Source organism: Phyllostomus discolor, chromosome 13, assembly GCF_004126475.2.
Source record: "Phyllostomus discolor isolate MPI-MPIP mPhyDis1 chromosome 13, mPhyDis1.pri.v3, whole genome shotgun sequence".
NCBI classification, from domain to species: domain Eukaryota; kingdom Metazoa; phylum Chordata; class Mammalia; order Chiroptera; family Phyllostomidae; genus Phyllostomus; species Phyllostomus discolor.
In genome coordinates, this window is record NC_040915.2 from 15153251 (window position 1) to 15180650 (window position 27400).

General features: G+C 42.6%; 1 protein-coding gene across 6 annotated transcripts in view; it reads left to right on the forward strand.

Annotated features, from left to right (window-relative positions):
- The window catches only part of ARHGAP26 (Rho GTPase activating protein 26), a 409289-nt gene that overhangs the window by 114749 nt on the left and 267140 nt on the right, over nt 1–27400 (forward strand). For all 6 annotated transcript variants that reach the window (XM_036014072.1, XM_036014068.1, XM_028527303.2 and 3 more), the window contains exons 6-10: nt 1178–1288; nt 8887–8991; nt 10508–10637; nt 17593–17693; nt 23135–23229. In XM_036014072.1, the coding sequence (XP_035869965.1) occupies nt 1178–1288; nt 8887–8991; nt 10508–10637; nt 17593–17693; nt 23135–23229 (542 nt within the window). The remainder of the gene's footprint in view (nt 1–1177; nt 1289–8886; nt 8992–10507; nt 10638–17592; nt 17694–23134; nt 23230–27400) is intronic.

A 27400-nucleotide genomic window follows, 5' to 3' on the forward strand; every position in this document is an offset into this window, starting at 1 on the left:
TATTGTGTACTGAAGTTAAAAAGTTGAATATTTATCTAAGGGAAGAGGTTTTTAAGCAGAAGGAACACCAAGTGCAAAGGTTGCATGGCAAGAAAGAAATTTGGAGTGTTGGAGGACAGCAAGGAGCCCTGAGTGTCTGGAGAGTTGGGGTGGGAAGAGGTGAGGTGGGATGGGTGAGCAGGTCACACCAGGTCTTGCAGACCATGGTGGAGGCCAGGGGAAGGCACTGAAAAGACTGTGAGAGCATTTGATTTAGATTTTAGAAAAGGTATTCTGGCTGCTGAGTGGAGACTGGATTGGAAGGGGAGGGAGAGAGATTGAAAGCAGGGAGACCAGTTGGGAGAAGAGTGTAGCTGCTTGGGGATGATGTGACTGGCTTAGGGGAGGAGCAGGATTGAAACCCATCTAATCTTATGTCCCTGGTGATAATAACAACCAAGGTGTACTGCACTTCCTGGTTTTCAAGTTGTTTGCAACCTTTAGCTCAGTTTCTCTTTGAAACAGCTCTAGTCAGAGCAAGGGCAGATGCTATCATCTCCATCCCCCAGGTGTGGGAAAGAGACCCAAGAGGATAAATGACTTGAGCCAGTCTCACTAGATAGACAATGATAGAGCTGCAACTCCAATCCAGGACTGATGCAGGACTCTGCTGTTTTTCTCAGACGACTTTCTTTCTAGCCCCTTTATTCTGTGGGAGGCACTCGTCTAGCTTATGTGGGAAAGGTCTGTGGGGGCTGTGCGGTGGTCAGAGGAGTTAGCATGGGGAGGCAGTGCTTGCCTAGGGATTTAAAGGCACTCGCGAGTCCTGGAGGCAGATCAGCCAGGACAGAAGTCCTAGCTCTGCTCTGTACTGGCTGCCTCAGGGTCCTTGATGTTAGCAGAATTCATTTTTCTCCTGTAAATTAGAGGTAAAGGTAGTATCTTCTTCTTAGGAATTTAATGAGTATTAAATAATTTGAATTAATGAAGTTTGAGTAAGGTAATGTATGTATAGTTATGGACACAGTGCCTGGTACAAAGTTAAGTTCTCAGCTAACCATTATTGTTATTCTTATTTATGTTTCATGCTCTTTGATTTGTTTTTAAAAACCACCTCAAGACTTTTTCTAGCCTGCTTGCTGAATGCTCTCCTTGGGTCGTGACTTGATTTTTCTCTGAAATTCCATCTTATTTGTAGGCAGACAGTCAACTGGACGTGGTCCGACAGCATTTCTATGAAGTATCCCTGGAGTATGTCTTCAAGGTGCAGGAAGTCCAAGAGAGAAAGATGTTCGAGTTCGTGGAACCTGTAAGTAGATGCTCTGTGTTTAATGGTGTTTCCATACTTTTATCCCCACCCCTTATTCCAACTACTTAGCTGACAGAATGATCTCAGTTGCTGATGAAGAGGTTGACCAGCCCTGAAGCTGTGCCTTGTGGTAAAGAGCAGTGCATCCCAACCTGGCTGCTGTGGGTTCTTCCTGTCGTCATTCACGTACAACCCCAGACAGGGAGATAGAGTGTTCAGCAGTAGTTGCTTCCTCCAGCCACCCCGTGTTGTCTTATTTGGTTTGCAGGTGGAATTGGTGAAAATAAGGGAGGGGAGGAGTTTTTTTTCATCTTGCTGATACATGGTGATTACACCTTAACTTTCTTCCTCCCTCTCCCTTCCTCTCCTCCTCAAATAATCCAAATGTAGCAGTGACCTAGGAAATAGGAGAATGTACATGATACCTTTCTCTTTTTTTGCATACTGAGTTTAAAGCCCCTCTTCATCCCACTCATGCATTAAAAGATACTTTGTAAGTATCTTTTCTTAGGCAATTTCTTAGTTTAGGTTTGTTGTAACTGAGCAGCATGGAGAGTCTGCTGGGTGGCCTGTGATGGGATTTGGACTTGGGCAGTGTCTTTGCGGCCATGAGAGGTTATAGTGTGGACACAGGCCTCTCTGTACTTGAGGCCACCCCATTGTGGTTGTAGCTTCATGCAGACATGGTGCTGCCCCACCCCACTGTGGCACTGTTCAGAAGACTTTGTGGAAACACCACGAGATCTTAAGGGTCTCAATTAAAAACTCTGCAGACCTTGAATTTTTTTAGTCAAATGCAGCTTCTGATTTGGACCCAAGTCTGGGTGGGCTGTCTATACAAATAAGATTCTAACCTAGCTAGAGGTAAGAAGAGTGATTCTCTTAAGAATAAAACTATAAGAAACTGAAAGAAAATGACTATTCTTTTTAGTAAAGAGTGTTTTAGGCCCCACATCAAATGTACAAACTTTTGGGATGCTTTTTAGACATGGAAAGTTGCTAATGGTTTTTTCAGTACTCCGGTTGGCTTTGGAATTTGATGCTTACATCTTTCACTGTACTGGGACCATAGTCTTGGAATTCCACTCCCAGCCACCTTATCTGGCAAATTTTTAAATTCTCACCTGAGGATATGTGCATTAATTTTAGAAAGAAGGGAAGTGGGGGAGACAGACAGACAGACAGACATTGATGTGACAGAGAAACATTAGTTGGTTGCCTTCCATACATGCCTCAAGTAGGGAGTGAACATGCAACCTAGGTTTCTGCCCTAGGGATCGAACCCACAACATTTTGGTGTATGGGATGATGCTCCAGTCAATTGAGCTACCTGGCCAGGGCTTATCTGGCAAGTGTTTAAAAGTCCTTAATTACTTCAGTCTTCTTACCTGAATATTAAAAACGTTAGAGCCAACTTCCTAGCTAGCAGTGGTCGCTGACACAGCAGGGTGTGCGAGGTGGGAGAAGCCATCTGTCAGAGAGGGCAAGCTTGTTGGTTTCCCTGCTGAGGGCACAGAGGTGTTCAAGCCAGCCTTCAGTCAGAGGTGTACTGAAGACTCTTTCCTGTCTGTGGTCAGGGCAGGAATTAAAATGCTGCCACAGAGTTAGCCTTTGGGATTTTTGCTTGCTTTCATGAGAGTTCGTTCCTAGTGGGAAAAATACGGATTGCCATTCTAACAATCCATATGTAATATGTAATATGTTGATGGATATTACTCTGTAATTTCCTAATTTGGATGAGTTACACTTTAATTGGCCCATCCTACATTTTGAGCAGAGCTTTGTGGTGCACTTTGATCTCTCAGCAGGTGTTCCTAGTGACTCAGGTATTGTATCTTTTACCTTTTGCTGGGTAACAAATATAACAATATGCATTTATTTTTTTATACTTTTGTGGGGTTCAACCAATCTACACTGGGCTTAGCTGGATGAATCTGCTGATTGAGGTGGGCTTTCTTCCTTCTTTTTCCTTCCTCCTCTTCCTCTTTGACCTGTTTTATTTTTTCTTCTCCCAAGAAATCTACAAGAGCTTATCCTTCAATATCCTGGCACTCTATTATAGTACACAAGTGTGTAGAGTTTTTTTAAGAGGCAGTATATCATCATTCTTAAGGGCTCTAGAGCCTGAATGCCTAGATTTAAATTCCAGCTCATCCATTTTCAGGCTGTGTCCTTGGGGGAAGTTATTTATTTCTCTGAGCCTTAATTCACTTGTCTGCAAAATGGGTAAATAATACCATTTATCATATCAAGATATTATGAGGATTAACTCTTTGTCTGTGTAAGATGCTTAGAAGAGAGTTAACCTCATTAGCACACAACTTTATATATTTGTTATATAATTGCTAATTAGCATCCAGTTAATTATTTTTTACTCTGAGATAGAGGAATATATCAGCTTTGGCTGCCCAGTGTCTCCTCAAAGGAACAGATATTCAAGTGCCAATGTTAACAGTCTACCAGTTTCAATATAGTCTCAGTAAATCTAAAAACATTTATTTATTGAATACACCAGAAAATGCTGAAGACCCAGCTGCTGTGTCTGTGGAGCTCCCAGCCTCACCAGGAAAGCAAGATGTATATAGTGGAGAGGTAGCCAAGGCCGAAGGCAGTTCAGGGCCGGGGCAGACAGGGTGCATGCCACGGAAGTGCCAGAGGAATTTAAAGAGGAGCAAATCACTGTGGTTGGCAGATGTTTTTCAAGTTGTAAAGTGAGGCACCTGGAAACATAGTGAAAAAAAGGTCTGGTCTCGTGTTAGAATGAAGAGACTTGGCCAAAGTTGAATTAAATGAGTTGGTTGCGAGGCTTGATGTAGGACTCACATGTTTAACCTTCACGTTTGTACAGGAGTTCTCATTTCTGAACACGCCAGCTTATAGGCAAGCCAGTGGCTTCAGGAGCAGCTGAGAAGAGGGAGAAGGGATTCATAGAGTGAAAATGCCACTGACTGGATCAGTGGTTCTCAAAGTCTGAGAAATACAAATTCTCAGACTCTACCCTAGCCCCAAAAGTGGGGGGCGGGGCCCAGTGATCAGTATTTTAGTAAGTCCTCCAGGTGATTCTGCTGCACATTAAAGTTTTTGCCACTGGCCTACATTATACGAAAGAACAAGAATTAGCGATCGATACTGGCTGCAGCTGTACTGTGCCGGCATCAAGTGCTGTACGTCATTCAGCCCTTATATGGTCGGGGAGGGTAGGCACTGTTTTTGTATCTGTCTCAGATGAAGAAATGGAAGCACATTTATTTACTTCTCCAAGGTCACATTTAGCGAATGGGGCTGGTATTCATAGTTTGAGTTGGTTGCAGTGAAGGGAATCTTTCAGCCATACAAGGAACCCCCATGCCCACTCCGCTCATTTGTTTCTTAGAAGGTAACTTCGTGTTAACAGGATGTTATGACCTTCAGAAAAACAAACAAAATGCTAGCATTTCAAGGAAGAAAAATCAGACTTCTGGGGTCTAAACTGTATATACATAATTTTTTGTGTGTTTGCCCTGGAAGCCTTTGTTTTCTTGTTGAGGTACCAAATGTTCCGGAGATTTGGATTGCGGATAATGATGTACGGACTTCATGAAGGTGAAGGCCCGTTCCACCTGTTCCCCAAGTTTTCATAATTGAAGGTTACCTCGTGCTACAGAGAACCCATTCTCCCATTTGTCAGATGCCGCATCCTCTCGACCCTCACCTCCTGAGTGGTTCTTGGTGCTGTGCCTTCCTGTGCTTTCTCACTGCTCTGCCCCATTGCAGGTTTTCATTTTTTCCCTCAGGTCTGTTGCATCCTGTCCTGGGCCTCCCCCTTCTCCATCCTGGCCTGGACCCTATTACCACAGTGCATCCTCTAACCCATCAGCCTGATTATATCTGTCTTGCTGAGCAGCCCCTGCTGCCACTCCTGTGCGAAACCCATTTCATGGATGAGCACAGTCTTTACTCAGCCCAGTGCAGTAGTGGGTAGCATTATGATGCTCCTGTAAAATATGAATTAAAAGCAGTTACATGGCTTACCCAGCCCAGGTTTACATCATTCTACTGTCTGTCCTTTTCATGCTATCAATGAATGCTTCTTGGCAGCTACAGTAGTTTGCTAGGGTTGCTGTAGCTTAGTGCCTTACACTTGTGTCTTAGAGCAAACAGGTGTCTTAGAGCAACAGAAATTTATTGCCTCATAGTTCTAGAGGAATGAAGTCTAAGCTCAAGGTGTCTGTAGGCATGCTACCTCTGCAAACTGTCGGGAAATTATCCTTTATTTCCTCTTCCCAGCCTCTGGTGGTTTGCTGGCATTCCTCACATTGTAGCTGCACCTGCCCTGTCCCTTGTCTTCATATGGCTGTCTTCCTGTGTGTGTTTCTCTGTGTTTGAGTTTCCTCTTTTTGTAAGGGCACCAGTCATTTTCGATTAAGGCCTAATAGCTTCGTTTTAACTCGATTACCTCTGTAAAGACCTATTTCTAAATAGAATCACATTTTGAGGTACTTTGGGGTTAGGATTTATTTTTTATTTTTTTTTATGTTTTCAAGGGTTTTTAGTTTTTACTTTTTATTAAAATGTTCAAATACACATTAAAGTAGAGAGAATGGTATAGTCAATACCTGTATTTTTATTATTCAATTACAGTTGCCCCCATTTACCCCCATTACTCTCCCGTGCCCTACCACCCCCACCTTCCACCTTCAGTGCTCACCCCCATTGTCCTTGTCCATGGGTCCTTTATACATGTTCCTTGACTTGACCCTTCCCCATCCTTCCCCTATTCTCCCCCTCCCCCCCTCCCCTCTGGTCACTGTCAGTTTGTTCTTTATTTCAACGTCTCTGATTCTATTTTGCCTGCTTGTTTGTTTTGGGGGTTAGGATTTAAACATATATTTTTGACTGGGGGGGTGGGGGGTGGGGATTAGGGGTCAGCGACACCATGTAACTCCGTAGCAGTAGCCCTAGTCTATTAGTGGCTGTGACATAATTTTTCAGGTAGTCCAGAATGATGCAGCCAGCAGTAAAAGGAGTTACATTTTTGCTTATTTAAAAAAAAAATTCGATCTATGTTGCCAAGTAGAAAATAGGAATAGGTATTTTTTCAGTTATTTCCTGAGGAAAATAACGATGGAGAAGAAGGCAAAGGGAGGCGGGAAGGTCTTTACTGGTATTTCCTTGGTTGTGCTGTGATTTTGTGTCCCTGACTGTTCAGGGAGGACCCTGGGTGGACACGCTGACTCCTCTTCCCTGACAGCCAAGTGAGGCTACAGCAAGCTCTTCCTCTCTGTGTTTGAGTAGAAATGTTACTTTGAGGCAGACAGATTTTCCCATCTCCGGAGCCCTTCTCTGGGCCTTGCCTGGCGTCCTGAGGAGTGGACTTTCATTTCCCGCTGGGTATTACATGCAAAGGTTCATACAGTTTGTGGGAAGGGGATGTCAGTAGGTGGGGGTGATGAGAAAAGATGCTACCGGGGGAGAAGGAAGGGAAAGTGGGCCAAAGATAGCAGTGTCTAAGGAACCATTTTCTGCAGAACAGTGGACAGTCAGGCATGACACTAAAGGATGTGAAAGCCAAAATAAGTATTGGTAACTCTGCCTTTGGAGCACTTGTGCATGTGCCCTGGTGGCATCTTAGCTGTTTGAGTCACTGCTTACCCTAAGCAACAGAGGCTTTGTTGACTTGAAGTGAAGGATAAGTCTGAGTTAATAGGAGGAATGACTTCAGCATTAGCTACTTATTTTCTGCTTTATTCTTCAGTGGAGGATAGCTCAGTGCTGTGGAAAAGTGATGGGACTCGGCATTCAAGGACAGCAGGGAGGGAAGAGCTAGAACAGTTTTCATTGTAAATACTGACACTAGGTTTGGGATACAAGTCCCTTCTTGTATACTACTAGAGCCATGTAGAAAGAAAATGATGGGCCTTCTCAAAAAAGTGTTCTACATAGAGTAAATCCAAAGGCTTTGGTTGTCTTTGAAGCAGTTTATCTGCTTCAAAGTCTTTGGTGGCCCTAGGTGACTTACTGCCCATTCATTGATTTAGGTTAGGGATCTATCTCTGGTGCCACTAGGGGTGTGTGTGTGTGTGTGTGTGTGTGTGTGTGTGTGTTTTAATAGCCAGGTGACCCAGCAATGCCTGTTCCCCCACCTCCCATGAGGGTCTGTGGGGATAGGTAGTCTGGGGACAGTGGCAATAGGAAGTTAAGGTACCACATTGTTGTAAGCCGGCTTTTGTCTGACTTCTCAGTGTAGAGCTCTCTGATGGACTGGGCTGGGCCTGTGGCTTAGCCCAAAGCGGATCTTCCCCTTGATCTTAGGTGGAGTAGCACATGCCTCGATGCTTCCCATTTCTGTTACAGCAGGGTGGGCTAGGGGTGGAATGAGCTCCCTTGACTGCATTATTAGGGCTGCCCTCAGAAAAGGAGAGTTTGGTGAAAATAAGTGAGATCATGTTTAATAAGTAAAAGTATATTATGTAGGAATTGAAAAACTAAACAAAACATAAAGGGAAGTGACTGTGTCTAATGTAACGTCATAGAGGGAAGTCAGTGGACCTTTTGGAACATGTGAGTTGGCATTGAGAAGTTCAAGTTAGAATGGAGATGGTCCCCAAATGCAGGAAAACTGAGCCTATGATGAGGTAAGGTTCTGGTTCTTCTAAACCTTGTTCAATCTTTGATTATAATCCCTTTTTACTTTGAGATTTGGAACTGAGGCAAGATATGTAGAACTTGGGAAGGGGCCAGGGCAGCCTAACAAGAGTGAGGCCTGCATGTAGGCTCTGAGAGAAAAGACCGAGGAACGTTTATTTAGTTTGGAGAAGGGAAGGCTGGCAGGAGCCCAGGGCAGGGACTTTAATAGTTTTTAAGTATATGAAGGCGTGTTGTAAGAATTTCGGTGAACAGATGTTTTCACTCTTCACTAAAGACAAGACTAAACAATGAATGGGCTTACCTTTAGCCCTAGGCAATTTAAGTGGGAATTTAGGGAAACCATTGTACCTGAGGATGTGGGAACATGGGAGTATTTTAATAAAGAAATCCATAATGTTTACTTTTCAATGGTTTAGGGAGAGCTAAGAAGCACTTGAGCTGAAGTCTGACCTGTATGGTTTTTTTTTTACTTGACTTTGCCTGTTAGACTTCAGACTCAGAACACACCAGCTTCCTTTTCTCCCTTTCTTGTTGGTTATCAATATAAGCACACTCTTCTGCACAATAACCTGATACTACAGATGTGTTAGAAGGAGGCTGATTTGGAGCTGTGGGCTTTAATTTCTGACAAAAAGATTTTCTTAGGAGGTGGTAAGAGCTTGGGTTGGTGTCAAGGAGATCTGGTTTCAAATCCTGGCTGCACTTACTGTGTATTTTGGGGCAAGTTATCTGACCTCTCTGAGAATCTACTTCCTCATTATTAAAATGAATGTAACAGTAGTACTTATCTAACAGATGTTGTGAGTACTCAGCAAAACAGTGCCTGGCATAGAAATAGTGTTCAGTAAGTGATAGTCATTATTATTATTACTTTATTCTAGATTTTTAAACCAGGGTGGGGAACTCAGATACAACTATGTAATACCTCTTTGACCTACTTATGTAAACTCCACCTTTCTACCTCATTGCAGCTACTGGCATTCTTGCAAGGACTCTTCACTTTCTATCACCATGGTTATGAACTGGCCAAGGATTTCAGTGACTTCAAGATGCAGCTGACCATTAGCATACAGAACGTGAGTGGGCAAAGGGACAGACTTCCTTTCCCTGGTTAAGAAAAGGAAAAAACTAATCATGGGTTTGGTTGCATAGAGATCTGCTTACGTGGGTTAGAATGCAGGTAAGGAGGATGGGTCTTGCTTGGTTCAAAGGGCAGCTGGGGGCAGGCATTTCTAGGGTCTTGGTGGCCCCAGATTAGCACGTCACCCTCTTCTCCATTATTTCAAAGTACTATTTATATTTTCGGAAGTACTGCTACTGATTATATTTTAAATCTGTAGCACCAGGGTCAGGATTTCCTTTGGCAGTGGAAGTTGCAGCCCAGCCCCGCTTCTGTGCCTCTAGCTGCCCTGTCACATGAGACCTTGGAGTGTCCGTGTGTATTCTGGGAGTGGGGGTGGGGCACACATGCTGGCCCCAGCTCAAACGATGTGTTCTTTTCAACTGTTAGTAAGGCTGAGAGGAAATCCAAGTCAAAGGAAATCCCAATCTCCTTTCCCAGATTTTAAAGAGCAGGACCTTTTGGTGCTAGGAATCCTGCCTAGGGCGCTTTGTTCAGCAGTTTCTGGTGCTCGAGCCCACTTCTTCCTTAAGTCTGGGCCACCTTAGTCTGCATGTCGTCTTTGTTTCTAGATGATTCTGTGTGGAAAAGAAACCAAATGCACCCATGTGGGTTGCACTGCAAGGCTTTTAGAAGCCTGCAGCTTGCTCCGACATAGTTCTCCGTGTCTTCTGCAAGAACAGGTAGTTGCAGAGTGTCAGAAAAGGTTTCACAACGCATGGCTTCTCATTCAGCCAGTTTCCTTCTGAGGGCCAGCTGAAGTGGAGATTTACACGTAGCAGGTTTATAGGGAGCGGTGTCAGCAGAAACACCTGGGAGAGAGTGAGGCCCCTGCAAGAGACGTTGAGCTGTGATGCAGTTGCAACAGAGCCTCAGTCAATGCCATGGGTGCCCTGAGCTGGGATGACCTTCAGAGTGGCCAGAATAGAAGCAAGGGGACCAGGTGTTTGATGCTTTCCCCCTTTGTCCCTAGACTACCCCTTGAGTGGGTACCACCTGCCCTGGGGAAGGGAGTAACCCTCAGTGAAGCAGCTCCCTTTGGAGGAGGGAACCATTTGGGACATTAGCCCCCAAGCTTGCCTGCAGCTGGAATGAGCCCCTTAGTCCTAATGGGAATGGCGGTGGGTAGGGCATGCCCTCCCCGGGACTGAATCACCTGGATTCTTGTTTCAAATACACACTTCTGAGTCCAGAGGCACTCCTTTCCCCTTTAGTGGTGAGGCCTGGGTATTTGCATTTCTCCAAGTTCCTTAGGTGATTTTGATGGTCCCTAGAGGCTAAGAGACAACCTGATATAGGACTTTAAGGCCAAAGTAAACTTGTTGAATATCTGCTTAATATTTAGGTGGCTGACTCTAGAACTAAATTATCTGATTTTAGGTCTAAGGATTCAATTGGTTAATGTTCTGAATTGTTAGAAATGGGAATAGGGTCCTGTATCTTTGATTTGAATACAATTCCTTTCATCCTAGACAAGAAATCGCTTTGAAGGCACCAGGTCAGAAGTGGAATCACTGATGAAAAAGATGAAAGAGAATCCCCTTGAGCACAAGACCATCAGTCCCTACACCATGGAAGGGTACCTCTACGTTCAGGAGAAACGTGAGTACCTGTGATGACAAGCAGCTTGGGGTGTACTCATCCTTTTGCCCAGAGGGTGAAGGGTATGTCCAGTGGTGCCTGGCCAGGTGTGGGTGAATAAGAGTACTTCCATAGTTAGTTTCCTAAGGGAAAGGTGGTATCCACAAGTTTTGTCTATCTCCAAGGGACATATTCTGTTTTCTTTGTACCAGGGAATTCCCCTGGGAACCTGGAATGTACTGAGGCTCTGTGGTGGTTCTTTTCTCCCTTGCATCACTCGACTCTTGAGGTGCCTGCCCCTTAGTTTAGCTTTAGACACCATACCCTTGGCATAGAATACCCTTGGCATTCTTGCCTGGTAGACCTAATTGTCTTTCAGCAATTATATCCTTTGGTGGACTGAATATTTAATTATTTTGTTTTCATTTGGGATTGTTTCTGCAAAGCCCAAGCAATCATGACTTATGGACTTTCCCTCTTCTCCTCAATTCCTGTCATCCCAACACTTAAATTTTGTGAAAAGTAGAAAGAAAGGTCATTTCTATAGCCAGGAAGAAGATTCATCATTGCTTTACTGATGTGATGTCAAGGAAAGAAATGTCAGATGCTGACGACATAGATTTTTCAGTGATGAGTCTCAAGTTTATGTGCTAGGTAGGTCTGGGGAAGGCTTTATGTCGATGAGGCTGTTCTGTTAGGGTTGCACTTCTAGGCTTAATTCATACATGCAGTGCTAGGGAGAAAAGAAAGCGATTTTTTTCTTTAATGAATAGCCTCTCTCCTAGTCTACTCCTGCTTTCTTGACTGGACATATTACTTCTCCCAGATTTTTGTTGGTTTTGTGCTTTTATGTCCTTCTGTTGTTTTTGGGTTAGACAAATGTCTTTATTCTTGGAAGCTTCCTGGTGGAGATTAGAACACTTGGTTTCAGTGATTATTCTATTTAGTGATTACTAAGAATTTGCATGGGCTTAAAATTGTTCCCTGGTGGCAATGGGGGCCATTGTGGGGTTGGAGGTTGGGGCATGGGTTGTGACAAGAGCTTTGTGACCCTTATTCTTAGACCGATGAACTTGTTGGGGTTTACTTAGAGGGGGAGGAAACAAGCTACTTCAGTTCTGTGTTTCATACATTACTGATGTAAAGTGATGCCCAGTGAGAAGATCCACCCTCAAGAGTTTAAGGTGAACTTGAAAATATAAATTCTTAGGACTATAAAAATACAATTCAGTGTCTACTTATAAAGCTTATTTGTTTATTTTCTTTCTTTTAAAAAAAGTTTTTATTTATTTATTTTAGACAGAGAGGAAAGGGAAGAGAGAGGGAGAGAAGCATCAATGTGTGGTTGCCTCTTATACACCCCCTACTGGGGACCTCGCCTGCAACTCAAGCATGTGCCCTGATTGGGAATTGAACCAGCAACCCTTTGGTTCACAGGCTGGCACTCAATCCACCAAGCTACATCACCCAGAGCTAATACTTAATTTATTAATAGTATTCACTTACATATATAAAATTACTGTTTCTGATTTGCACTCTCACATTACATTATACAGTTTTATTCAGACATTTCATGTGCTCTTTCAACATTGCTTTTTTTAAAGTATACTTTATTGATTATGCTATTACAGTTCTCTTGGTTTTTCCCCCTTTCTCCCCGCTCTCTCCTGCACCCCTCAACCCTCCAGCCTTCTCCTCCGACCCCTTACTTCATGTCCATGGGTTGTACATACAGGTTTTTTGGCTTCTTGACATTAGTGTCTTGATTATTCCTGGAACCATGTTTTGATTCGCTAACACAATAACCCAGAGCATATCATTGGGATACAGCATTTTTTTCCTCTTTGAATGTTTTTGTAACTTACTGTTTTGAAGTAATTTAAAACATTAAGAAGGTTAAAGAATACTATAAAGAATAACCATATGACCTTTACACTGGTGCACAAATTTTTACCATTTTCCCACAATTATATCACTCTTTATGGGTATGTGTGCACGCACATATCACAGTCACAGATACCCACACAATTTAAATTTTTTTGGAGCCATTTGAGAACAGGTTGCATATACCATGCTTTTTTTGCTTCAGTGTGTATTTTCTAAAATAAGGATATTCTTTTTTTAAAATAGTTTATTGATTATGCTATTACAGTTGTCCCATTCCCCCCTTCACTCCCCTCCACCCTGCACACCCTCTCCCACCCACATTCCCCCCCTTCAGTTCATGTCCTTGTGTCACACATATAAATTCTTTAGCTTCTATATTTCCCACACTATTCTTACCCTCCCCCCCGTCTATTTTCTACCTACCATCTATGCTACTTAATCTGTGTACCTTTTCCCCCTCCCTCCTACTCCCACTGCCCTTTTGCTAACCCTCCATGTGATCTCCCTTTCTGTGGTTCTGTTCCTCTTCTAGTTGTTTGCTTAGTTTGTTTTTGTTTTTGTTTTAGGTGTGGTTGTTAATAATTGTGAGTTTGCTGTCATTTTACTGTACATGTTTTTGATCTTCTTTTTCTTAGATAAGTCCCTTTAACATTTCATATAATAAGGGCCTGGTGATGATGAACTCCTTTAACTTGATCTTATCTGAGAAGCACTTTATCTGCCCTTCCATTCTACATGAAAGCTTTGCTGGATAGAGCAATCTTGGGTATAAGTCCTTGCCTTTCATGACTTGGAATACTTCTTTCCAGCCCCGTCTTGCCTATAAGGTCTCTTTTGAGAAATCAATTGACAGTCTGATGGGAACTCCTTTTGTAGGTTACTGTCTCCTTATCTCTTGCTGCTTCTAGGATTCTCTTTCATTTTTATCTTGAGTAATGTAATTATGATATGCCTTGGTGTGTTCCTCCTCGGGTCCAACTTCTTTGGGACTCTCTGAGCTTTCTGGACTTCCTGGAAGTCTATTGCCTTTGCCAGATTGGGCAAGTTCTCCTTTATTATTTGTTCAAATAAGTTTTCAATTTCTTGCCCTTCCTCTTCTCCTTCTGGTACCCCTGTAATTTGGATGTTGGAACATTTAAAGATGTCCTGGAGGTTTGTAAGCCTCTCCTCATTATTTTGAATTCTTGTGTCTTCATTCTTTTCTGGTTGGGTGTTTCTTTTCTTCCTTCTGGTCCACTTCATTGATTTGAGTCCCAGTTTCCTTCTCATCACTATTGGTTTCCTGTATATTTGCCTTTATTTCACTTAGTGTAGCCTTCATTTGTTCATCTAATTTGTGACCAAATTCAACCATTCTTGTGAGCATCCTGATCACCAGTGCTTTGAACTGTGCATCTGATCGGTTGGCTATCTCTTTGTTTCTTAGTTGTATTATTTCTGGGGTTTTGATCTGTTCTTTCATTTGGGCCATTTTTTTGTCTAGATGCGCCTGTTACGTATGAGGGGCGGAGCCTTAGGTATTCACCAGGGTGGGGCAACCCACGTTGCTGCTGCTGCTGCTGCTGCTAGTGGGGGAAGGGTCAGGGAGGGAACAATGGTGCTTGCTTGCCTCTCCGCCGCATTTTAGTTACTTCCACCACTTCCCCCAAGCAAACTGAGCCCTTCTGGTGCTGATTCCCGGGTGGGTGGGTTTGTGTACATTCTAGGACTCTGTGGGTCTCTCCAGTGAACACTCCTGTGAGGCTGGGAGTCTCTCCCGGCACCTCAACTCCCACAGGTGTTTTCAGTCAGTGTTTTGAGGCTTTATTTCCCCGTGCTGGAAGCCTGGGTTGCACAGTTTGTCTCGCTCCCCAGTTTTGTCTGGTTTATCTGTGTGAGAATGTGGGATTGCCTGGTCCACCAGCCATCTTGTGCGCCGAGTCCCTCCACAATCTACCACCTTGCTGGGTTCGCCTGCTGCCACCCTGTGCCTGTTGTCCGCCAGCTGCCGCTTTGCCTTGAGTCCTCTCTACCCGGCCGCTTGACTCCGCCCCTCCTACCGGTCTGGATCAATGTTTCTTATTTAAATCCTTGGTTGTTAGACTTCTATACAGTTCAATTTTCTGTCAGTACTGGTTGTTTTTTTGTTTCTAAATTTTTGTTTTCCTTATTTTAGTTGTGGGAGGAGGCACAGTGTGTCTACCTATGCCTCCATCTTGGCCAGAAGTCCTCCGATCTGAAAAATATGGATATACTTTTGATAGGATTTAGGTTAGCAGCCAAGACTAGCCATTCTTATGGAAAAGCAGCTTGGGTGAGCCCATAAGTTGGGTGGGGTAGAGCCTCTGTGGATCTCCAAGGTGGGTCACATAGCATTAGCCAGGCTGACAGAGTCTCAGATATGGCACCAGCCTGCTGGCTCTGTGTGAGGAGGACTGAGTAAAGGGACCATGGCCTCTGCTTGCCCTGATGCCAGACACTTCAGTCTCTCCCTATCTGCCACTGGCGCCCTTCAAGCTGCCTCCCTGGTGCTGGATTTCAGAGGAAGTGAGTCTGAGTAGGTGAGTCCGGTGTGGGTTCCCCAAGAGGAACTCCTTAGGGCTCTAGCAGCCTCTTCTACTGACTCAGTCCCTGCTGGTTTTTGCAGCCAGAAAGTTGTGGGGACTTACTTCCTGGCACTGGAATTCTGGGCTGGGGAGCCTGGTGTGGGTGTGGGACTTCTTGCTCCTGAAATATTCCTTCTGAATTTTATCCACATGGGTGTGGGATCAGCCCTTGCTGTGTCCGGGCCCCTCCTACTAGTCTGGATGGATATGGTTTCTTCAGTTCCATAGTTGTCAGACTTCTATTCATCTTGATTTCTAATGTTCCGGAGTGACAGTTGTTCTACATTTTAGTTAAAATTTTGATGTGGTTGTGTGAAGAGGCAGCCATATCTGCTTATGTCGCCATCTTGACTGGAAGCCAGGATATTCTTTTATGTACCCATAGTTACCATATCAAGGAAATTTAACACTGATAAGATATTCAATATAAATGACATTGTCTTTCCAGTTTTATCAGTTGTCCTGATAATACCCTTACAGAGCATTTTGCTTTCCTTCAGTTCAGGATCTCGCACTGTTATTTAGTTGTTATGACTTTAGTCTCCTTTGTCTAGAACACTTCCTCAGCTTTTCTTTGTCTTTTATGACACTGATGTTTTTGAAGAATCTAGGCCAGTTCTTTTATATAATATTCTTGAGTGAAGGTTCTTCTAATATTTCCTCAATATTAGATTCAGGTTATGCATCCCTGCTCATATCCTACACAAGTGACATTGTGCTCTCCCCTGTGTACCACATCTGGAGGCACGGGATGGCTATCTGACCCTTGATGGTGGTATTAATTTGGATCACCCAGTCAAGGTACTGTCTGGTTTCTTCCCTGTACACTCACTATTTTTTTTCCATGTAACTAATTAGCAGTCTGTTGGGAGATACCTTAAGATCACGTAAATACCTTTTTCCCTCATAGACTCAGCATCCATTGAAAATCCTGCCTGAACTGATCTTTATTATGATGGTTGCAAAGTGGTGATTTCTCAGCTCTACCACTCCCTCCACATTTATCAGTTGCCATTTAGTGTACTGTAAGTGACCTCCCTTTGCCTCCCCTCCCTCCCTCCTTTATAATCTATCCATGCATCCACCCACGCACCCACCTACCCATCATCCATCTACTTTTCTATTGTCAGTATGGACTTAGAGATTCCCATTTTATTCATAGGCTAAATTCATTACTTACTATCCCTATTTGTGTTTTTTTTTTGTTTGTTTAATCCTCACCCGAGGATATGTTCATCAATGAAAGAGAGAGAGAGTGCGTGAGAAAGAGAAAGATCAATGTGAGAAACATCAATCGATTGCCTCCCATATGTGCCCCAACTAGGGATTGAACCCGCACCCTTTTGATGTATAGGACAATGTTCCAAACAACTGAGCCACTTGGCCAGGGAGTGTCCTTATTTGTTTTGATGCTCAAATTGTCCAAAATACAAACACCTTTGGAATCTTTGTGTTGTGCTATTACTGGATTTATTTTTCTTCTTGAAGCCACAAAAGATATATCAGAGTGGTTGGTATTTTAATTTGTCCTTGATGTTCTAATGTAGACACCCACTGTATTTATTGCCTTTTAAATTTACTAAGTAATACTCAACACTTGCAATGGACAGTCATATCTTGAAAAACAATAATTAAATATCTGCTAAATCTCTATTCAGGTTGTTATTATTACTATCTTTTACCATTTCTGCTATATGACTCCTGTACACATCTAAGACTAGTGTTGATTGAGGTTCTTATAAACTAATAATGCCAAAGATGCCTTCTATAGTACTTAGTACTTCGTTGTTCAAAATAGAGTAATTGGCCAAGCACTGGATAAAATCAGACTTAGTCAGATGTTGACTATAGGGCATCTCCCTCTTTCCCGAGGGGTAATTTTGAGGGGCAGACTCCTTAGATTACATTTGGATATTTACAGTTACTTGCACACTCTATCTCTGATGTCTCCGAGTTTTCCTTGTCTGCTTCTCAGGTCTTCTTAAGCTCCGCTCAAGTGAAAACGAGGGGCTTGGAAGTAGGTCAGAGTCCCTGTGTGCCTGTGCACGCAGTCTCGGAGCAGCTGTGTGGGAAGCATGAAGTCATCGCACCAGATGGGACTGGTGACAAGCACTTTGAGCAGCTTTCTGTGTTCTTTCCTCAGTCATCTTCCTCCTGTCAGGGGAGAGACAGGAAACTTCAAATGGAGATTGATGATGGGAAAGTGAATTAATTTCTCCAGGGAACCTCTGCTTCTCTTACATTTTAAGACCCATCAGATGTAGCATTTAGTGGGAAACAGTCTTCCTTGGTCCCTGGGGAAAGCCCTGGGTAAGTTCCATTTCCAGCCTGTCTGACCAGATTTCTGCCTGTTCCAGTCTAGTTGGTGTGGAGAATAACCCCTAGGGGTAATATTACCCTTAGAAACAAGTAAAGCGTAGGGGAGCATTGTGGGTTCCAGTTGTGTGTCTTCCTGGCATGCAGTGGGCATATATAGATGTTTTATGGGAAATGTTACTTTGCAGGTCACTTTGGAACTTCTTGGGTGAAGCACTACTGTACATACGAGCGGGATTCCAAACAAATCACCATGGTACCGTTTGACCAAAAGTCAGGAGGAAAGGGGGTAAGTTAATTTTTTTAATTTCATGCTTGATTTGCTAGGCTAACAAAAGTAATAATTAATAATATAATATAATAATTATAATGCATGTGTAAAGTAACACTTCCAATGTTTCACTCTAATTTTCTTAATTTTTATGCAATAGTTTCAGGAGGCATAGTACCCTAAAAAGTAACTGAAACAAGATGAGTCTTCTTAGCTCTAAGTTATATTAGAAATTACAACTAAGAAAGATGCCTGTGTTTCACATGTATGCAGCATTAAGTGTATCAAATGTGTTTGGATGCTAGAAATTCTTGTACAACCTCATCCTGCAAAACTGTTTCACATCACTCTCACTTGATACCCACAGGGCTGCCAGTTGGTGGTTCAGATGTTCCAGTTATCTATTGCTTTTTAACAGATCACCCCCAAACTTAGCAACTTTTAAAACAATAAAATCATTTTAGCATTTCTCACAGTTTCTGTGGGTCAGGAATTTGGTGAGCATTTGGTTGGGTGGTTTGGGCTCAGGTTTTCGTGCAGCTCCAATCAGATGGTGGCTTTTGCTGGAACAGTGGGGTCTGAAGCAGTTCAAGGCTGGTGAGGATAGCTCTCTTCCTTTCCCTGATTTCCTTCTCTTTCCTTCTCTTCCTTCTTCCTCTGTAGTTTCAGGGCCTGTCTGGTCTCTGGATGTGGGCTAGTTTGGGCTTCCTCCCAGCATGGTGGTTGCTGGTAGCTAAATGCTTCAAGAGTAAATATTCCATTAATGAAAGCAGAGACTGCATTGCTTTTTAATGTCTTGCTCTTAGAAGTCATATTACCTTACTTTTATCTTGTTTGTTGAAACAGTCACAAAAGCCCACCCAATTTCAGTGGGAGAGGATGCAGACCCTGCCTCTCAATGGTAGAAGGAGTAGCCACGTCATACTGTGTGAAGTGTGTGTGGGATGGAAGATATTCGTGTGGCCATCTTTGGAAGAGTCAGGCTGCACCAGGCTCTGTGGGTTACTGGTGTTGTGCTTCAAGGGTTTTCCTTTCCTCTGAGTGCACTTGTAACCAAAACAGCAACAACAAAAAACCAAAAACAAAACCAAAAAAGCCCCCAAAACATGTGCAAGTTCAGCTGCCTGCCCCAACAAAAGCCAAACTCATGAGGCAGGTACTGGTGCAGAAGGAAAGGTGCTTTATTCAGATGCTTCTTGGCCTGGGAGAATGGTGGACTTCTGTCTCAAAGACCATCTCCTCTTCCTGCTGAAGCCTGAGGTCCTTACAGGAATAGGAAGGGGAGGGCTTTTTTCCTATCCAGTTATCTTCCTTGCTTTTGGCACATTGGGATCCCATCTATTCATCTTTCTAGCTTTCAGTGCACTCGGGTCCTGTCCAATTTATTTTTCTAGGTTTGGCGGACTCTGGCCCTATCCATTCATCTTTCTAGCTTTGGACAGTGTACGAACTCCTCTTTGCCGCCAACCTGGCCAATGCGGGAAACTCCCTGGCAGTCGGACTGACTGTTCGTGGTAACATACTGCATGCATTTCCTTTTTAGGTGATCTGTCTTTTTTCTCTGGCTGATGTTAGTATCTTCTTTTCTTCTCTTTCTTCACCTCCTCCATTTACTATTATCCCCCTTCTTCATTTCATTGTGATGGTCCTATGAGTTTGAGAATTGGTGTCTTTCAGTAACTTTAGATAATTCCCACTTATTATCACTTGGAATTTTCCCCCTCCCCATTATTTCTGTTATCTTCTTCTGGAGCTATTTAAATATTTTCAGTAAAAATGTTTATATTTTTCACCTCTTTGGATCTCTGGACTCCATTCTGATGTCTCTGGTTCTGTCTTTAGTTTAAGTAAGTTTTCAGCTGTGTCTGATCTGTTAATAAACTAGTCCTTTATCAGTATACCAACCCTGATTGCCTCTGGTGCGTTTTTATGTAACTTGTTGGGTTTGCACATGTGTGGGCATTACAGTGGAGAGGCTCAGAGCACTGGCTTTGAAGTTAGACTGCCTGGGTCAATAATGTTAGATGCTGTTATCATTACTGTTAGCTGTTCTGCCATGGTGCTCCCTTGCTCTTTACTGCTTCCAATTTTTTTCCTGGCCTTCTTTTCCTTAGGCTACAGTGTGGGAGTTTACCAGCGTCTTTATTCCTTCCCTGTATTAAAGCCAAAAAAAGCCAAAGCTCTTTTAATGTGACTTGTCAGGGGTGGGGTTGATATATAAATAATCTCAAGAAAACAGACATGTGAAAATATCAAAACACAGAGAAATCACTGAGTTAGAAGGAATATTTTTTAAAAAGCTGTGTTAGTAGGTATGCCCTGGTATTCATGAATGGAAATAGAGTTAGGCCTGCCTCTCTAGGGTTGAGTCATCATCCTTTTCCAAATCTTTGTCCTTCTAGAATTCAGCTTCAACAAATCATTCCCTCACATAGTCTTTATTTTGGGGCTTTTTTATCTTATGCTTTCCTAAACCTTTAATGAAGAGCTCTCTTGTACTTTCTCTACTTCTCATCACACTTGAAAGTGAAGGGCAGAGGCCAACTCTGGTGGATGTTTGGGACTCCCCAGGCTTCAGTGAGATAAGAGTGAACACCTCATTGAGTTGTTAGGAGATTTATATGAATTTGTGTATGTAAACTTCTCGGGATAGAGCTGAGCACATAATGAGCACTATTTTAGGAGCTTGATATTATAATAATTTTCCTGATCTCTTGTGTTTATGTCATGTCTTATGCATTTCTAAGTCCTTTTATTGTCCTGTATTATCCTGGTAGATCCAGTATTCCTCATTAACAAAAGAGAAAATTTAGGTTCAGAGAGAGAACCTAAAATGATTTCTAAGGCCATATAACTAATGAGTGATAGAGTCAGTACTCGAACCCTGATTCTGGGGTCTGCAGTTCCTGATTCTGAGGCCTATAACAATAATAATTATAACTATTTATATATTTAATATTATGTTATTACATGTATTACAAGTTAATATATTTTATAATAATAATAAAACATCAATATAATAACAATAACAATAATAATAATAAACACACATATATAAATAAATAGCCTTCCAAGGTATGGCTCTGTTTCCCTAGCTTTAGGGTGGAATAAATATGAAGACTGACTGTCTAGAAGTGGTATCTTTTAAATTTATTCAGGAAGATCATGTGACATCTTTGTACACTTGTTCGTCTAAAGCTTTCCAAGGAGCTAGAGGTAGATTTAACAAAGATTATAGGGTGTTTTCTCTTCCTAACATGGTTTTGCTCCACCCTTTCTCTCCCTTCACTGTCCCTTTCATTTGGGTTATGTCCTTTAAAAGTACACACTTTTCTGTGAGCTTCGGGCCAGGAGATGTGGGCAGATGTGCTCCATCCTCCTGGAGACCAGCCCTTGCATCTGGTAAAAGAGACTTCCCTGCATCCCACAGTCTGAGATGAGGCATCTCTCGGCAGGAGGTCTGCAGCAGCCCAAAGCTGACCCCATCCCTTACCTTGCTTGGAACCTTTCGTCTTTTTTCCCACTGCTCTCAGGGCACAGACCACAATCTGCAGGATCTTGTTACGCTGGCATTCCTCAAACCCTTGCTCACTCCCCTTTCCCTCTTGCTCTGGAATTCTAGCCACACCAGCTTCCCTTCAGTTCCTTCAGGCACCCAAGGACCCTAGCCACAGGGCTTTTTTGCCTGCTCATCTCCATCCCCACTGCTGTTCTCCTGGTCTTATCTCATGAATGCTTCAAGTTGCAGCCCAAGAAAGCCTTTGCTGACCTTCCTGACCAGGTCAAATTCCCTTAATTTAAGCTTTTGTGACACAACCTGCCTTTTTTTTTCCTATAGTAGTTGGCACAGCAGTAACTTTTCATTTATTTAAGTGATTATTGTCTGTATCCCCCATTTTTTTTTTAAACATCAGTAGTTGAACAAATCATCTTTATAGATTTTTGTTTTGATATGATATGGTCATCCTTGGAACAGAATTTTCTTTTTTTTCTTACATTTGACAGTGTTTTATAGGTCCCCTGTTCCCTGCCATTCACCAGGGACTTCTCCCCATAAGCACTCAAAGTAGAAATTGGTCCTTGGTCATTCAATCTGGGATATAGTTAGAAATCCACATGGTCAGAATCCCATGTGTGTGGGCGTTTACACTCAGACATTTACACAGTGTAGAAGGAGCGGTTCTCAATCTGAGAACTTAATCTGAGCTATTCAGTAAAAAACAATAGATGTAAGGCCTGTGAATATAAACTGTCTCTTCCTAGATCATCTGTGTTTTATGTGCTATTTTGATATTAATGCCTAGTTAGTTTTACCATAAGCCCTCACATTTCCTATTATTTCAATAAACTAGGCAAGCTTGCTCATTTTCCCCCTTGTTCAGAAAAAAAAATATTGGAGAGGCAGGGGAAACAGGAACCTTAACAAATTCCTCTGTGACAGAAAGAGAAGAAATTAGTACTATATGGTAAAACTGTTGTATTTCATTCATACAATGGATACGACTCAGCAACAAGAGGAAATAAATTCCTGATTTGCACAATGATAAGAGTGAATTACAAAAGAATCATGCTGAGTAAAAGAAGTCAGATGGAAAAGGGCATTCTCTTTCTATAAAGTTATAAAATATGCAAACGTACCTGTAGTGACAGAAAGCAGATTCAGTGTTTGCGGGGTGGAGGGACAGATTACAAAGGGACAGCAGGGTATTTTGAAGGTGATGGAAATGTTCACAAGCTTGATTGTGGTTATGATTTCATGCATGTATACAGTTGTCAAAACTCAAAAATTGTACCTTTAAGCATGTGCAATTTATTACACATTAATTATACCTCAATATATGTGTTAAAACATTTGTGAAGTATTTACTGTGTTCCAGGGCCTTTTATACTCTGGGGACACAAGAGTAAGCCAAAACAGACACAGTTCCTTTCCTCTTCAGAGAGTTTAGAGTCTAATGAGGAGATACACGTTATTTGAATCATTGTCCATATCTGTGGAAAATGTCTGCTGTGATTTGTGCCCTGAGGGAAGGAGAGGCACATGGTGCTGTGTGAACATGTGTGAAGGTGTTTGACCTGGTCCAGGAAGACTTTCCTGAGAAATGATGACTGAACTGAGATCTGAGAAGCTCTGAGTTAGGAGGAAATTGTAAGGTTGTCTTGTTGCGACTCATATCAAAGTTACAAATTAAATCTGTCAGCAAGAGTTCAATGTAATGTAGGTTGATGCTGGGCCATCATGATCTACCAGTACTAACAACACTTGGCTCCAAGTGGAACATGGTTGACAAATTTTAGCTTCTTATAGGGTTTATGATGAACCTTTTACCTCCTGTGATCATGAACACTCAGGTTTGAGAAGAGGAAGTGATCACGTCTATTCATGTGGCATGCTTGTCCTTGAGAGGAGCAGAGCCTCTATTCTGGCTCCGTCTCTATAGTCTGTGTGTTTCCAGCAGGGAGAAGACGAGTCGGTCACCCTCAAATCCTGCATACGGCGGAAAACAGATTCTATTGAGAAGAGGTTTTGCTTTGACGTAGAAGCAGTAGACAAGTGAGTAGCCATTACACTTTTCCCAGGAACAAATATTACTCGCTTTGGATTTCTTATGTTTTCCACTCAGTCAAACTTTCTGGTCCCCCCATCCTTCCCCTTCCCCACCCCTGTACTAATATTCAGTTGGGAATAGACCTCAGGCCTATTGCTGATTTGTTAAGGATCAGTCTAGCCTCCCCACTCCTTTAGGTTCAGCACTGAGCTACTGGCTGGTTGGTTTTATTTTGGTGTGAAGGCTTCTTGTCTCAGGAATGTGTGTTATATCTCAGGAGGTTGAATCGATGTTTAAATAAAACTGACTGTTGAGCGTGACTGTATCAGCTATTTGAGATTTTTTTACTTTAAAAAATGTTTAATTTTTAAAAGTTTATATAACGATTCCAAAGGAATTGTGTAAAAGGAAGAGTAGAAGACGTTCTCCTTAATTAAAAAAGACAGCTGTTAGTTACAGCATTTCACCTGCTACTGTGTGTGTGCATGTCTAGGAAGACAGTGACCCACTTGTGAAATCACAGTCTTTGGAGAGAGAGCTCTGTGCTGTAGTCCTCAAGATTTATAGAGTCTCATTAACTTGTACCATTTCGTGGTGTTAAGCTAGTTTGACAACATTCCAATTCTTAGAGACACTTTACTTGGCAACAGGTTAATTCTTTCAATGAAAGCCACGTGTTCAGCTTATTTCAGCTGTCTGCTCAGGATCAGCAGTACTAGCATGAAGATCCTTAAATCCCAGCATGATTCACACATAATGGCACTTATTTTCTCCCCTTCATTAAACAAACATGCTATACCATGTTGTTAAGTCAGTACTTCTACCCTCCCTGGGATGTTTACCTGTGGCCACTTAGCCCCAGCTCTAGGGGATCCAGAAATTGAGTGCCATCTGGGTATGCTCCTCTGTGTGTGGGCAGGTGTGGAATGCCTTCTTTTGCCATGATGTCTGTCTGCACTGGAGCTGCTGGAGCTCCCGTGCAGAGAGCATGTCTGTTTGGCCTAAGTCAGAAGTTCATGGAAGATGGTGGCATTGGTGAACATGGCTTGCCTCTTTGCACAACCATATCAAAATTACAACTACAATATGGAAGAACTATCATTCAGAACTATCAGAAATCAAGTTGAAATAGAAGTCTGACAACTATGGAATTAAAGAAACCACATCCATCCATCCAGACTGGTGGGAGATATGGAGACATAGAACAGGCTGGTCCCACACCCATGTATGGTGGATAAAAATTGTGGAGGAATATCTCGGGAGTGAGGAGTCCTAGCCCCACACCAGGCCCCCCAGCCCAGGGTTACAGTGCCAGGAAATAAATCCCCATAAATTTTGGCTGTAAAAACAATCAGGGGAGTCAGCGGAAGAAACTTCTGGAGTCCCAAGTAGTTCTCCTTAAACAACCCACACATAGGCTTACTCAGACTCACTCCCTGTGAGTTCTAAGCACTGGGGTAGCAGCTTGAAAGACATCAGTGACACACAGGGAGGAACTGAAATGTCTGGCACCAAGGTGGAAGCTGGGAGACAGCTTTCTCCCAGACAGAATGGTAGGCAGAGGCCATTGTCCCTTTTCTGAGCCTTCTCTATACAGAGCCATGGAGCCAGAAGGTGGGTGCCATATCTGAGACTCCATCAACCTGGCTAACACTGTTGGCTCTGTCCTGGAGATCCCTTGAGACTCTGTTGCCCCCCAACTTATGGGCCCACCCAAATTTTTAACCATGACTTTTCCATATGAGTGGCTGGTGTTGCCCCATGCTTCACAACTTCCTAAATCTTATCAAACAAGCAACAACTGGCCTCGGTAAGCCATCAGCCCCCATACCTCTTGCTTAGTGGCCCCTGACCTGACACTAGCAGCAGTCAGCCTAGATTCACAGCTTGGCTTTGCCTGGGAATCTCCCAAACTAGCACAAGTAGCAGCCATCTCAGATTGCTTTATAGCACAGGCAGGGTGGCCCTGGGCAGAACACAGGTGGGGGCTGACCTTGGTCTGCAACACCCAGAAAACCCCAGAGCTTCCAACACCCAGTGGACAGGTACAGACCATGTTGGAGCACCACCACTCTGTCCTTGCCAGCTGAACCTCCACAGAGGCAGAGGTTGGTGGTAATTGGTCCCAGCTAATCCTTGCAGCTAACTGGCCTGGGTAAATCCCTTCCATTGACCTGCCAACAGCAACTAAGGCTCAATTACAAGAGGAGGGTGTACTCAGCACACAAGGAAGGTGCACGTAGAGTACCCAGCTTGGGTGATAGGGGAGGCTGTACCACTGAACCCTACAGGACACCTGCTACATTAGGCTACACTGTCAAGACAGGGAGTCATAGCAGCTCTACCTAATATATAGAAACAAACACAGGGAGGCTGCCAAAATGAGGACACAAAGGAACATGGCCCAAATTAAAGAACAGATTAAACTCCAGAAAAAGAACTAAATGAAATGGAAATAAGCAGTCAATCAGATGCAAAGTTCTAAACGCTGGTTATAAGGATGTTCAGGAATTTAGTAAAGACCTCAACAGCATAAAAGAGATATACATAGAAACGAAGGATACACTAATTGAATTAAAGAACAATGTACAGGAAACCACAGTAGAGTGGAAAAAGCCGAGAATCAAATCAATGATTTGGAACATAAAGAAACAAAAAATAAAAAACAGAACAAAACAAAAAAACCCAACCAATAAGAACAGTAAGAAAAAAGAATACAAAAAAAATGAGGATAGTATAAGCAGCCTCTAGGACAACTTCAAGAGGTCCAACATTCGCATCATAGGGGTGTCAGAAGAAGTAGAGAAAGAACAAGAAATTGTAAATTTATTTGAAAAAATAATGAAAGAAAACTCCCCTAATTTGGTGAAGGAAATAGACGTGCGAGTCCAGGAAGCACAGAGAGTCCCAAACAATATGGATGCAAAGAGGACCACTCCCAGATACATAATGAAAATGCCAAAGGTTAAAGGTAAAGAGAGAATCTTTTTTTTTTTTTTAAATATTTTATTTATTTATTTTTAGAGAGGGAAGGGAGGGAGATAGAGAGAGAAACATCAATGTGCGGTTGCTGGGGGCCATGGCCTGCAACCCAGGCATGTACCCTGGCTGGGAATCGAACCCGCGACACTTTGGTTCACAGCCCGAGCTCAATCCACTGAGCTATGCCAGCCAGGGCTAAGAGAGAATCTTAAAAGCAGCAAGAGAAAAGAAGTTAGTTACCTATAGGGGAATTCCCATAAGACTGTCAGCTGATTTCTCAAAAGAAACTTTGCAGGCTAGAAGGGATTGCTTGGCAAGAAATATTCAACGTCACGAAAAGCAGGGACCTACAGCCAAGATTGCTCTACTCAGCAAAACTATCATTTACAATCGAAGAGCAGATAAAGAGATTCCCATACAATTAAAATCTAAAGGAATTTATTATTATATGAAATATTAAAGGGACTTAATTAAGAAAATGAAGATCAAAACTATGAACAATTATATGGCAAAAATATATATCTGTGAACAATTAAATCTGAAATACAAACTAAACAAACAAGAAGAACAGAGATAGAATCATGGGTACAGAGAGCATTTTGGTGGTTGCCAGATGGGAGGGGGGTGTGGGGAAGTAGGTGGAGAGGTGAGGGGATTAAGAGGTACAAACAGGTAGTTACAGAATAGCCATGGGGATGTAAAGTACAGTATAGGAGATGGAGTAGCCAAAGAACTTATATGCATGACCTGTGGACATGAACAATGGTGTGGGGATTGCCTGAGGGAGTGAGAGTGTTTGGTGGAGGGGGGCAAAGGGAGAAAAATTGGGGCAGTTGTAATAGCATAATCAAAATTTAATTTAAAAAAGAAGTTCATGGAAACTGTGTCTCTTTAGCAGTTCAGTCATTACAACTTTGGCTCTCTAGTCAGGCAACCTGGATCTAAATTTTGACTTTGCTTAGTAGCCATGTGACTTTGGGTAAGTTACTTAATCTTGGGCCTTGATTTTCTTATCTGGAAAATGAAGATAGTTATAGTACATAGTTCCCAAGAATAGTAAGGATTCAAGAAGAAAATGCATATACAAATACTTGGCACAATGGCAAGTGATAAATTCTCAACAAGTATTAGCTGTTATTATTTATTGTAATTAGCTCATTCTACATGTTTATTAGACTTGATATTTCATAAGAC